The sequence below is a fragment of the Lipophrys pholis genome (genome assembly GCF_963383615.2).
Source record: "Lipophrys pholis genome assembly, chromosome: 17".
Lineage (NCBI taxonomy): Eukaryota > Metazoa > Chordata > Actinopteri > Blenniiformes > Blenniidae > Lipophrys > Lipophrys pholis.
Genome location: NC_137643.1, coordinates 10,515,276 through 10,529,004, shown reverse-complemented (window position 1 = coordinate 10,529,004; position 13,729 = coordinate 10,515,276). Strand labels below are relative to the sequence as shown.

The 13,729-nt window shown below is 42.7% G+C and overlaps 1 protein-coding gene across 1 annotated transcript; it reads left to right on the top strand.

Moving 5' to 3' along the window:
* Positions 1 to 8,867: 8,867 nt before the first annotated feature.
* Positions 8,868 to 13,371, top strand: fabp3 (fatty acid binding protein 3, muscle and heart). Its single transcript, XM_080484159.1, has 4 exons — positions 8,868 to 9,132; positions 10,883 to 11,055; positions 12,705 to 12,806; positions 12,911 to 13,371. Exons 1-4 carry the CDS (start codon positions 9,060 to 9,062, stop codon positions 12,959 to 12,961), a joined length of 399 nt encoding a protein of 132 aa, XP_080340285.1. The 5' UTR covers positions 8,868 to 9,059; the 3' UTR covers positions 12,962 to 13,371.
* The last annotated feature ends 358 nt before the right edge of the window (positions 13,372 to 13,729 follow it).

Sequence of the window (13,729 nt, the reverse complement as noted above, 5' to 3'; positions counted from 1 at the left end):
TTCAAATTAGAACCCACTGCAGAAATGTCCATGACACCTTTGGCTAATCAGTTATAATCAATACTCATTATTGCTCCACGAGCTGCTGCTCGGTCGGCCTCCACGGAAAGTAACGAGAGGAGCCGAGAAGTGACCGTGTAGCCGCCGTTTCCATGGAAACATGTCAAGCTACGCTATGACCGGAAGCTTGATGGAGTCCGTCACAATAAACACCTTGACGAGATTAGCGTTATCCTCTGACAGGCATTTCTCCAAAATGTCCATCCTGTATCTCTTTTATTATGTCTTACATTAATTACACATGTATTTGGGATTTATTTTATAAGTTTTAAATTGTATACTTCAAGAACATGTTTTGTTTTGTGAGTTCCTATTTACAAACACGCTATTATTTTGAACATTACAAACGGAAGTAACTGTCGTTAACAATGGCCACTGATGAGAGGAGGTTTTCCAAACCATGCTGCAGGTGAAAGTTTTCAGGTAAGAAACACTACACAGTGGAGCCAAACGAGACATTTTCATCTTCAACCACTTCATCTATACTTTACCTGCTTAGTGTGGGTCAATTCCTGATATTCGGACATTGATCCCATCACAGCTGAAACCATACAGCCTAATATTGAGTTTGCAAGGCTTCATATCAAACATAATATATGCGAAAAGAACAGGCCTGAGAAAAACTGCAAAGTACTTTTTAACTGCATCCCATTCATAGGGTTTTGGAGGGGTGGAACTAACAAAATACCAGTACATTAATGGAACGAAGTAGCATTTTGGAGTACTTGTACCACACTGTAATCTGTTTTGGGATTTTTTTAAATCATGTATTGAGCTACTGAATGTCATTATAATGTGAAAAATATTGAAAATATCTGCAATTCTGTAGCCAAAAATTCGATTAACGGGAAAATTCCTACAATAAATATAATCCCGTAAGCCTATTTGATATGCCTTATTGTGTGTCTGACTTTTGAGCTTAGATATCCATCCATCGCCTCCCTATACTGCTTTATCCTTATACTGCATTTGCATCCACAACCAGTTTAATGCTACCACTTGGCCTCAAATACGTATGCTAAAATACATTTTTTGGACTGTGGAACAAACCGGAGTATCTGGAGAAAAGAGCACGCATGGGGAGAACATGCAAACTCCAGAGAGAAGGACATTGTCAAGATTCAAGGAAATTCTGGCAAAGACCTGACGAATACCTCACCATGCTGCTCTACATTCAGGTAAATTGTGTTATTTGTGATACATTTAAATATGGTTAAGAATGACCTATGTCGAGTAGTTTTTGAGCACTTGTACCTTAGAATTGTTTAACAACAATTGTTTGCTGGTATTCGTGTACTATTTAAGCAATGCAACAGTAGTTTGAATACAGTTCATTTTTTCATTTTTTTTGTACTTTCATAACTAATTATTATTATGTTTTGTGTGTATTACGTCCTCCAAGTCTCCCATGAAACTGGAGGGAAGTCTAAACCTGTGTACCACTTAATCAGATTTGATTTAACTTTATAATCTTTGTTAAGCTACAAGCGGTCTCTATCAGAAATATGAAAATACATACAGTAGAACCACCTTTGTGACAGAAGTGTTTCAGGGACATTAGTTGCAAGTCACTGTCTTCTCTTTTTCCAGACACTAAAAATTGGGAGCACACTCTAAAGTTGGACTCTTCAGCAGTAACTTCTTGATGATCAGGTCTGAAATTGCTTCATCAAATACATATCTGAGGACTGTGTCTATATCTGGATTTCATGCATCATTTCCATGTCTTTCTTTTCACATTTTCTTTTTTTTTTTCTCTTTTTTAGTTCATTTACAAAATAACTAAATAGAACAAATAAATTTACTCTATTAACTTTTAAATTGGGCACAAAGTAAGAGACTACATTTAATCTTGGTATGCACAAAGTTATTTTCAACAAATTATATGATTGTACTATCAAAGAATGTTGTGAATTGGTCATATGGTCGTTTTGTTTTCACAACAAGTTAAGAGGAAGCACACATGATGGACCCGACCTGTAAAACGCTGATCAGTTGATGCCAACAGCCGTTATTTTAATTCACACTGAAAAGTTTCCTTCGCACATTTTCCTCCATCCATCACCAGAACTCCCTGAAACAGTCCAGAAGACCTGCCTCCACTCGTGCCTCCTCGCTGGTCAGTACCCCTTTACTCAAACCCTTTTGTGTTGTTGTTACTATAGAGAAAATAATGAATGAGGAAGAAATGCTCACACAAAGCCTTTTGTGTTCCTGGAAGAAAGTTATGGAGAAAAAGGAGACTGACTGAGGGGGGGAGAGGAGCTTCTAGTGTCAGGGTCAGTTACCTTAGTTTCACTGATGGAATCCAATACGCTCACACACACACACACACACACACACACACACACACACACACACACACACACACACACACACACACACACACACACACACACCGTGTCCAGTTGATCTTTTAATACAAGCAGCCCCCCATGGCTCCGTCTCCATGGATACTGTTGATATTGGATCAGGAAGCAGCAACTCCTGTTCCGCCTCTTCATCCTGGATCAACCGCTGAGACCTATGAGTGTGTTGTGAATGACCTAAAACTTTAAAACTGTCACTCTAAATATTCCTATTTTACTTTTTTAATGTCATTCTTAATATGTTGCCTTTTTTTTAAAGAGTCTATCAACAGAGTGACGGTGGGAAGCTGAAATGGAGGCATTGCAGTTATACGGGTCTCATTTTCTCATCCTTTAACACATTTCTCGACCCACATAATTAACTCTGTTGCTGATCCCACAAATGCAAGTTCCTACATTTAAATCTGAAGTAAACAAGCTTTCCAATAGCATAAGATTAATTGCCATGTAGAATTACATCATTAATTAGTTTTTTCCAGCAATCAGCAACGCTCAATGCTGCTTTCAGAGCTTATCTTTGTCCAAGCGTCAAGTTTGTCCCCGAAGCCTTCAACAATGAAGAATGTTTATCTCTCTTCAGGGATGGTGAAGAGAAAATTGTCCCTCGCTGTTTTGCTATCTTCCTGATTTGGTTATGTCACAGCTTCTGGCGTGGCGCCGTGCTGAATTAGGGTTTCTGTTTGATTTCCCCCTTTCTCCTTCAAAGGGGAATATCGATGGAGAAGCTCATCTATCCAATCGTCTGCGTATCCATACTGTTCACTAACAGCTGTGTTGTCTCTTGTCATTCTGAATGTCCGTGCTTGGCTTCAAGGATTTATTTTTTTTCCAACATATTTGGCCTCCTGCTGGGCTGCTTCAGCCTCGAGCCTCTGAAGTTCTTAAATAAGGCGTCACTTTTTGAATGGAGCTTCACTGGCGGCAACTTTAGCAGCGACAGCTTGTTTGTGGACAGAAGGCTTGAATGTCTGGATGGGACTTGAGGCTGTGGAAATGGACACTGTCTCTTTATATCACAGCCTCCATAACTGTTTTGTTATTGCTTCACATGCGCCTACTCCATATGACGTGTGCCATAGTCTGGAATGTCAAATTTATCATAAAAACAGCATTTGGATTTTTGTGCATCGTCCACTTAGCGCTTGATTGGCACCTTTGTGGATAGTCTTCTATTTTGAGTAGCTGTGTTGATCAGAGTAGAATACACACATAACTTCGACATGTCCGAACCCTTTTGGCTTCCTCGGCTGCTTACACAGAGCAGATCAGTTCTCACTATAGCTCCCTCATGTAGTGAACACGAGGCCTGAGGTCTTGATCAGGAACAGGGTTTATTTCCACCTAAAAAAACAACCCTTAAGAACTGGAAAAGAGAGGGACATGATATGTACTAATATTTGCTCTTGCTAAGCATTGCATTGATTAATTATGGCGTTCTGGACAGGATGTCACAACCATTTAGCTCTGCTACATAAATACTGCATAGAGGGAGGAACAAAAAAAACAACAACCCTCAAATGGTATGTTTTAAGCAGCAAGAGAACATTGCGTTTTCAAAGTTGCAGTGTTAGAGGTTGTGAATGCTGAATCCCCAAAGCTGCAGCCCTCATGTGGTGTTCACGGTGTGCAGCGTCACAGTCGGCGTCTATAAAAAGTGATCCAAGGAAGGCAAACCGATGACATGATCCATGGCAGCCAGGGCTCAGTGGTGTGCATGGTACCATGGAGGCTCCACCTCATAATTCATATAACAGGAAAATACTCTTCCCAAGCTTTGTGGCCTGCGAGACAATTATTAAGGAAATAATAAATGATTGGTTCCACAGGTAATATCAGAAGAATGGTCATTTTAACAAGAAATCCTGAAGGATTTATCTATATTCCTGCATTTTATTTGGTTTGATCTTTATTATTTAGTAATATAATGTTTTGGTTTTGTCGTGATTCCTGTTATTCTGTTTTGGGTGGGGAAAAAAAACCTCAACAACCTCAAGAATGTTATTTCACAAATGGTACAAATATAAAGAGCACTACCAGTGTCTGACCAGCAGAGGGAGCTAACATACCTACTGGACGGGAGGGGATCAGCGCGTGTGCTCCCAGAGACAGACCAAGTGCAAAGTTACACCTATGAATGAAAATAAGCCAGCTCTAATGTTTCCCTGTGCCATGCGGTGGCATGTTAAAGACTCATTTTCACAACTGTCTACATGAAAAAATGTTTCAAATTCAAATCCCACGATTGCCACAGGAAAGGTGACCCTGAAGGACTGTTTGTTGGTACTCTTTTAGTAGTTGTGGCTGAATGTGACCTCAAGGCCTTCTGCCGAGGTCTCTCGCTCGCTCTCTTACTCTCTCTCTCTCACGCCGTCACACCATGTTCTCCTCCTTCAGTCGGAGAAAACAGCTGCTATCACTAAAAAAGAAGGTGTGTCTATAACAAGAATGGCATTACAAAAGTTCCAGAAATCACCACTAATGTTTCCAGGTTGTAAACTGTTCTCCGAGTTAACTCGATTATTATTCAAGAAGCCTCTGATCTCATGCTCTGAATAACAGAACATCTGGATTTGTTACCATTGTTGGACTTGGCAGATTGTTGTAGATGGAATTTTCAGCACATAAAATAGCATTTTAACTTCATAAAAGCATTAGTAACAACTTATATCTTGTTTATAAAGTTGCATGATAAATAAAAGACTGTTGTCCCCACTGAGAAGCTGGATTGTGATGCTGTTTCAACTCTTGGCTCTCCAGTCATGTAATTAACTTAATATCAGGGTGTTCAAGCTCCATGTGCACACAGGGAGTGAGAATGAGGTCAGCGAGGTCCAGCCAGAGTAGTAGTAGTAGTAGAGAGAGAGAGCTATGCTGCCAGATGGGTGACTGAACAAATGGATGTGTGTTCACGAACGGAGTGGAAATGTCCAGATGTTTATTCAGTTGTCTCATCCAAACGGTCCCACAAAGATGCACAAAAATAACCCCCAAAGAAATCTGGAAAAGATATCAACATTCCTGTGTTTGTGGCTGCTTCTCCTGTAGCGGCTCTTCAGCCTAGTGCTGTCGGCTCACTGTACATTGTTTTATTTGCACAAACACTTCTGCACACACATCTGTCCTGTGAGTTTAGGTGAAACACGCTCTGGATAGTACAGGGGGCAGTGATTACAACTGAGGTCAACCACCTGAATCCAGACACATTGATTTTCTCTCACAACTTTGATAAGATAAACCCGGTGAGATAACCTTTTTTTTTTTTTTCTTCTTCTTTTTTTTTCTGCCGCAATGAGATAATGCAATTGCACTCACTGATACTGTCAATGTTAACTTGTTAGTGTGCATTGCATAGCTTGCAAAATTTTAAAGAAAATCCAGCCAGATTGAAATTTCCAAAGAGGAGATATGAAAATGTCTACATAACAGGATTGCACAAGATTAAACACACAACCCCACACACACATGGTTAGAAATATTAGTGCTTAACACAGACTGCCTGGGAGCCAGCAACTAACATTACACTATAATATATCTTTTATTGGTGAGAAGTTGTTTTCCATGTTGTAATTATAGAGTCTGAAGAAAACAGACGTAAGTTATTCCCACTTTGAAACAAAAACTATTCTACACACTTAAAGTCACGTGTGTGCTCATTAATACTTGCTTCGCTCCTATGTGCACATGCACAAGCAATTTGTAATATTCATGCGAGATGACTGAGGCAAAAGTGAGTAAGTGGGGTCACTAAAGCACAATGATTCAACCTTTCACCTCCTCTCGCTTCTCGACCTTTTCCATGGCTCCTCCACTCTGTCTCTCTCCCACACATGCTCGCTGTAACTCACTTTCTCACACCCGTTTATGTCTACTGTCACGCCCAGACGTTCCTCAGATTGTTCCATAATATAAGCGTGCACATTTAGACTCACGGATGGGCAGGAGCAAAGAGGCCAGTGGAGGACAGCGTCAGCGGGACAGGCTTTGTAACATGGTGTGATGTGATGTAACAGGATTCGATATTGACTTAATGTCAACCTGCGCCCCCGGTGTGTGTGTGTGTGTGTGTGTGTGTGTGTGTGTGTGTGTGTGTGTGTGTGTGTGTGTGTGTGTGTGTGTGTGTGTGTGTGTGTGTGTGTGTGTGTGTGTGTGTGTGTGTGTGTGTGTGTGTGTGTGTGTGTGTGTGTGTGTGTGTGTGTGTGTGTGTGTGTGTGTGTGTGTGTGTGCGCGTGCGTGCGTGCGTGCGTGCGCGCGCAATTACATTGCTGCAGCTGAATTGTTTGTCATTACACAACTTGTCCAGATCATCTGCTCGTGTATTTGCAGATAAGACAGTTTCATGGTGGACTTTTGTGCTTCTGCTTGAATGCTGCTCTTGGGTGTGTGTGTGTGTGTGTGTGTGTGTGTGAGAGAGTGTGAGCAGGTCTCTATTGACATTTCAGGCAGGTGAGGACACGTGTCCGCAAGTGGTTCTTTGACAGTTAGGACTTGGCTTTAGGGTAAAAGTTATAATTCAACATCGAGATGTATTTATCACTGAAAGGAAGGACGAGAGGATTTATACCACTTCATTTACAACTCTGTGTGTGTGTGTGTGTGTGTGTGTGTGTGTGTGTGTGTGTGTGTGTGTGTGTGTGTGTGTGTGTGTGTGTGTGTGTGTGTGTGTGTGTGTGTGTGTGTGTGTGTGTGTGTGTGTGTGTGTGTGTGTCTGCGCACTAAATATAATGCTAACTATATTATCACAATGTCAATCAAAACTGAAAGGGCAAGGATGCACATTGTATCAGTGAAACTCATCGATAACTTTCTTTATTGTGTTCTGTGGGATATTTCTTCCCGATTTCTAAATTCCATACAGTCAAAACAAGACAATGTCTTTTTCCTGCTTCAGTACATCCACTAATCACCAGTGAGCACAGTGTGCTAGTTCAGCAGAACCAATTGACCTTTATGGGAAATGGTAGTCTTATTTGCACTTGGCAGCTCCTGCAGGTAAGTTAGGTAAGTAAGCTCAACCTGAACTCCAGTTGTTGGGTTTTGTACTTTGGCATTAACAAAGAGTAAGACTATATATCCGGTTCCAGTTCTTATGAAACTAATTGTTTACTGGCTGCAAATTTGTGGGGTTTTTTTTAAATCTGAATTTCAAAGAAACTTTTAGCCAAAGCAACATATGTAAGAGGATTCAAACGACAACAGGTGTCATAAATTGTATTAGACACAACCCAGGACGACAGTGGGTTCTGAACTGGTGACCCGTCTTCAGTGCTGTTCCATCTACTTTAATTCCTCTTATGTATTTTTGAGTTCTGTAAACTATAATTATTTGTGCTAACCTGTTAGAAATGAAATTGAACAGTAAAACTATAAAAATCTAAATGAAAGACACTAAAAGGTTTTATGTGCATATATATATTCTGACTTTATAATGAGCAGAGGTATAAAAGTGATAAAAGGGAGGATCCGCCCTGCAGAGGGCTCCGGTCCATCACAGAGCAAAAAACACATTTGAGACAATTGATCATCAAATAACCAAAGAACCTGGTCTGAAGTCAAACCCAGGTATTCGGTGAGCGGTGCTGCTGTCGTCCTGAACACGGCGCTGCTCTTCTCAAACATGGTCGCAGTAAAGTAAACTATCATCTGTAGTATTGCCCCTGCTATGAATGATGCTACGTCAATAATACGTGTGTGCGACCCAGTTTCACAGTCATATGACCACATCAGGCCGTTGAAAAGTATGTCCTGTCCTGTTTGGTCGGCCTTTACCTCTGGCAGGACAGGTTCACATCTTAACTTAAACGAGTACGTGTGTGAAAAACCAGGAGAAAACGTCGTTTCAGAACGAGATCGGAGAAGATCGAGGTGCCTCGGAAAGCAGGATGAGCAGAAAAGATTGTCTTGACATTTTCAACCCTTAACACCATGACGAAAAAAATCAATCGTCGCCCCACCTCGCCTCCGGCTCAGTCTGTTTGTCTTCCTTTTCTCTCTGTCTGACAGCGGGGGCTTATTCATCAACCACTCCTGCTTCTCTCCCTCCCACGGCCTCTTTCTCTATTCTACCTTTTATTCCCTGTGCTTAGATGTCTCCACTCAGCCTCTGTTGCTCCCTCCGACCCGCTCAGTTTTCCCCACAAGCATTTTAATTCAGATTTGCATGAATACTTTGAGTCAGTAGAGCAAAGAAAGTCAATGTAGGGAAGCAGCTTTACATCTACTGCACGGAAACAATGACGATGATAAAACACACGGTTGTGAGCGAATTCTGAGAAAAATTCCAGCGCGCTTAAGTCGCAAGTAGTCCTTGTGATAAACCATGTGCAAAACATGCTCTCCTCCTCTGAGTGTGCGTCTTTGTCTCCTCCCTCTCACCCTCTCACCCTCTCATCACCCCTCCCTCCGCCTCTGCAGTCTCTGCACGGCCTGATGACATCAGGAACAGCCGGTATTTTTTCAGCCAGTAGGATTGCAGCCTGCAGGCCCGTGCTGCTGACTACACACTCTGCCTCTCGCACTCTTCTTTCATTCTGAAGCTCCCTCTCATTGCCACACACACTCTCTCTCTCTCTCTCTCTCTCCCCCTCAACCACACAGTCTCTCTAACCCTCATTCCTCCACATCGCCGCAGACATGGCCGAAGCTTTTGTTGGCACATGGAACCTCAAAAGCAGCGAGCAATTTGATGAGTACCTGAAGGAGCTGGGTAAGTAGAGTGGGGTTTTGTTTTGTGTGTGTGAGTGTGTGTGCGCTTGTGCGCATGTGTGTAACAGGAGAGGATGCAGGGCTGCATGAGCTGCATGTGAGCACATGTGCAGATGGGGCCTGGCGAATGATAAATGGTTTTAAGGTGTGTGTTTATTATTTAAACAGTGCGAGTAGCTGTTGATACAGGGTGTGGGAAGAGTAAAGAAAGAGGGCCGAGAGAGGCAGTGGAGAGGTAGATGGAAGGGAGGAACCAAGATGGAGACTTAATTTAGAATAGTGAAGAGCGGGTGGGGGGACAGGGGAAGAGAGCAGAAAGAGAGCAAGAGAGGATGGGATTAAGAAGGAGGGGAAAAAAAGAGGAAGAGTGGTTGACCGCATGGTCCAAGTACTGGAAACGAGGGAGGGGCCCTCCTTTAGTGGAGAAAAGAAAAGCCGCCCCACTGTGGGAAACTCTGAATGACAAACAACTGGCAGTCACACACACGTATGTGCACACGCACACACACACACACACACACACACACACACACACACACACACACACACACACACACACACACACACACACACAGTGCGATGCAATGTGGGTGACCTCTGGTGAAAGCTGCTCATTGTTTGAAGCCATGGGAGGAGTTGAATATTAAGATGGACAAGCTCATGGGACGAGAAGGTTCACAACTAGTCGGCCTCAAGACGGTTCACACACATTTGGCGGGTGCATGATGGGGGCAGGTGCTCTGAATTCTACTACTGCGAAGGATGACACCAAGGAATTTCCCTGTGTGTGTGTGTGTGTGTGTGTAAGAGGGAGAGAGATTTATATACCCTGTGACCATCAAACTGTCCGCCACCATAGTAACTGGAGACACTTTAACCTCTGACCCATGATCCTTTTGATCAATGCCCCAGCCACACACACACACACACACACACACACACACACCCCCCCCCCACACACACACACACACACACACACACAAACCCCCCCCCCCCCACACACACACACACACACACGCACACACACACACACACACACACACACACAACCCCCCCCCCCCACACACACACACACACACACACACACAAAGTGGCTTTTAGCTGCGCTGGTCGTGGCAGCCTGCCTCTCTGAGTTCAGAGATGAACTGGATTGACGACCTCTCAACTGAACAGGCTTTTTACTCAAAGTATGTGAGTCACCATTACCCAATCAGGTACGCTCATAATCTGACGTAGACGTACACTCTGAATAAAAGTCAAGGAACTATTTTCCCTCGCACACACGTTCAGACAGGCCGTCAGGTCAATGAGGTTCTACAGTGTTTGAAGAACTGACTGTAGATCTGGTCGTAGGTAAACAGAGGAGACCCGGAGGGCAAATTCATTCTTGTGAATTGTATCACCAGATTCCAGTAAATAATCATGAATCATCGTGAACCGCTTCTTTAAACAACTGTTAGATTTTTGACTTCTTTAGTGCTTCCGGAGAAACAGCAGTAATTATGTCTAATTCTACAGAATTAATTACAAGAGTCTTCATGGGAGGGCAATATTTGGTTTTAATCTCTGAGAGCAGATTTTTAGACATTCATATATTCAGGTGTAATAACCTTTCATTTTAAATGGAGTAAAGCCATTATTTCCTTTAAACACCTGCAACTGGAAAGAGTTGTTTGTATACCAACAATCCGGATCATGCGTACATGACCTCATCATCGCTGTATTTACCAACATGTCTATATTTTGCACAGGCGTCGGCTTTGCAACGCGTAAGGTGGCCTCTGTGACCAAGCCCACCACCATCATCGAGGTGGACGGCGACAAGGTGACGGTGAAGACCCAGAGCACCATTAAAAACACAGAGCTTTCCTTCAAGCTGGGAGAGGAGTTCGATGAGACCACTGCCGATGACAGGAAGGTTAAGGTGAGAGGTCACAGTGCACTGTTGTGGAGGGTAAAGCTCTGGTGAGCAGAATTAGAATGGAACAAGCCTTTTCTTATGAACAACAGCTGATTGACAGTTTGTCATTATCACTCCCAGAGATACAGCCTAGGAGGACCTAACTGCATCACGAGATATAGTGACATCTATTGGGCAGAAAAGTATTGATGGAAGAAATCCAAATAGGCAGGAGACAAAGTGTGAGGTGACATGGGTGTCAAGGGCGGGCTGACATTAAGTCCATGACGTCTGCTCAGAAGACCTTGTATGAAACCAGAAAATAGAAAAAGTTGTAACTGAAATATTTCAATAATGTTAATATCAAAAGGATACTTCCTCATAAAAAATAAACAAAGAGCAAGTGGTAAAGATATGGCCTTTTTAATTCCAGGCTTTGAAACACATGTTGCCAGTCGGTTTATCCACATAAGACATGCATCATTCAGTCGGACTGTTACCATGTATACCGGGAGCCAGACCCGTCTGCTCTGAGCAATCCTGAGGTAACCATTAATGTATGACATTGACGGTTCTAGTCACGAAGGTGACAGACCACTAAACAAACACGGTCGGAGATTGTCAGTCTCGAAGAGTTGGAGGTAGGTCAGACGGGTCGGGGGTGAGCGCTCCGGGTCGGAGTAAACCAACAAACATCGCAGCAGACATGAGCCACGACAAACTGAGCTCTTCTCTGGTTTTTAGGCCCATTTTAGTCAAACAAATAAAGAGTGAGCATTGTATGTATGAAGAGAAATAAAACAAATAGATGTACTTTTTAAAGTGATAAAGCAAAACCCTAAAGGTAAAAAGAAATAAGCCACGTCTCTTTGGTTTGAGGTGGTGAGTCACCGGCTCTGAGTTTTGACAGTTTGCTGTTAGTTAGTAGTTGCCAGGAGCCTCTGTTATTGTTGCGCTTATTAAGTCTACACATCCCCTCCTTCACAAGTTCTGAGAAAAGCTTGGGACATTACAGTGAAGCCAAGCAGTGGCAGCAATATAAGCAGGATCGTTCAAAATCCCAGGTGTGCTGTGGAGTCTAGACCGTGTGTTAATGTTGTTTTCTTGGACCGGTGCAGGTCTGATCTCGACAATCTCAGAGCAGACAAAGCGTCGGCCCCTCTGTAATCTCTGGCAACCCCTAAGGCTGTCCTCGACGTCGGGCTGGGAACAACGCGACTTGACAAGAGAGTGACCTGATGAAATGACTTTAACACAAAACACAGAGGTGTTTTCGTTATATTTGACCAAAAAAAAAATCACTTTTGCTGCTAAAAGTACAATTTTGAGGGCTGTGCCTGAACGATATCTTTTATTGACTCTTGTCTGTTGCAGCGTGTGTTTCCCAACATGTCATAACTGTTCCCGGCAGGAGTGGAGGTCACAGTTCAGCTAAAGTTTGCTATTAAAGCTCAATTTATCTTGATTTTATCTACTTTATTGAAACTTGATATACATGCATCATAGCTCGGGTCATTTGAGAGTAGACGATACATTATCTGATAGAGGGAAAGCAGGGGAATACTTTGAAATAGTGCATGCTGTGCTTTTGTTGCTTTAAATGAAATTCTTTGTACGTGTGCGCGCAAAAATGGTTATTAACACCCTTATCATTGTGCTTCTCTTCCCTGCAGTCCCTTGTGTCAATTGCGGATGGTAAGATGGTGCATGTACAGAAGTGGGACGGCAAAGAGACCAGCCTGACCAGAGAGGTCAACGGAAATGCTCTCACGCTGGTGAGTGACTCCATCTGCAACATGCATATGTTTAATCTCTGAATGAGCTTTCAGATTGTGTCCTAACTCTTGTCTTTTTGTTTGTTTTTTTTCTTCTTTCGTAGACGCTAAAACTCGGCGAAGTTGTCTGCACACGTCACTACGAAAAAGCTTAAAAAGAGCCCGTGGTGTCCCCCCCCTTCCCAGCAGCATCTCCTTGCATCATCTAAAGTCTTGCAGCCAGACTCCATAACGCCACTAAAACCCAGACCAAGCAAACGTGATTCAAAAAAACTGCTGCTGACATCCTTCATACTGTATATTACTGCTGACTGCGTCCGTTTCTCCTCACTCTTCCTTCTACTGTAAGAAACACCAAATAAATTCCAATGATTTGTTGTGTTTTTCTCTATAAAACTCCAGGTTTGCATTCTTCTTTTTAAATAGGAAAACTTGATTTGCGTGACGCAGATGATAATTCTCCAAAAGATTTCGAATGCAAACATTTGCCCGTTGAGATAGAAAACAATAAAAATAAAAACAAGTGTCCACACTGCTGGGCAAAACTTGTTTAACACTGAAATTGGCTGGCGAGGTGCTTTTCTTTTACATGTGTGCAATAGTGGCAAGTTAAAGCACGTTTTTCTTAACCACTGTACAAACAAACCAAAAAAAAAAAGTTAAATTTGATCTCATGCTACTGCGGAAAGTCACGTTATGTGTAATTTCTCTTTTGATCTCACCACTTCTGACACGGTTCAAGAGTGCAACACCCGCTGTGCACGTCCAAGTCAGACCCCTAAGAGTGTGTGACTGCAGTTTCCATCACGAGTGGCTTTACAGGGACTGACAGGGAGGTTAATTATAGCTCCTCAACAGCTCCTGCTGCTCTGTGTGTCCAAGTGTATACCTTTGCCCTGGCGAGGCTGAAAGTTTTGTTGAAG

Coding starts and splice junctions, on each gene's coding strand:
- fabp3 (XM_080484159.1), top strand. CDS start 9,060: ATGGCCGAAGCTTTTGTTGGCACATGGAACCTCAAAAGCAGCGAGCAA. Junction 9,133..10,882: donor TGAGTACCTGAAGGAGCTGG/GTAAGTAGAGTG, acceptor TATTTTGCACAG/GCGTCGGCTTTGCAACGCGT. Junction 11,056..12,704: donor CCGATGACAGGAAGGTTAAG/GTGAGAGGTCAC, acceptor TCTTCCCTGCAG/TCCCTTGTGTCAATTGCGGA.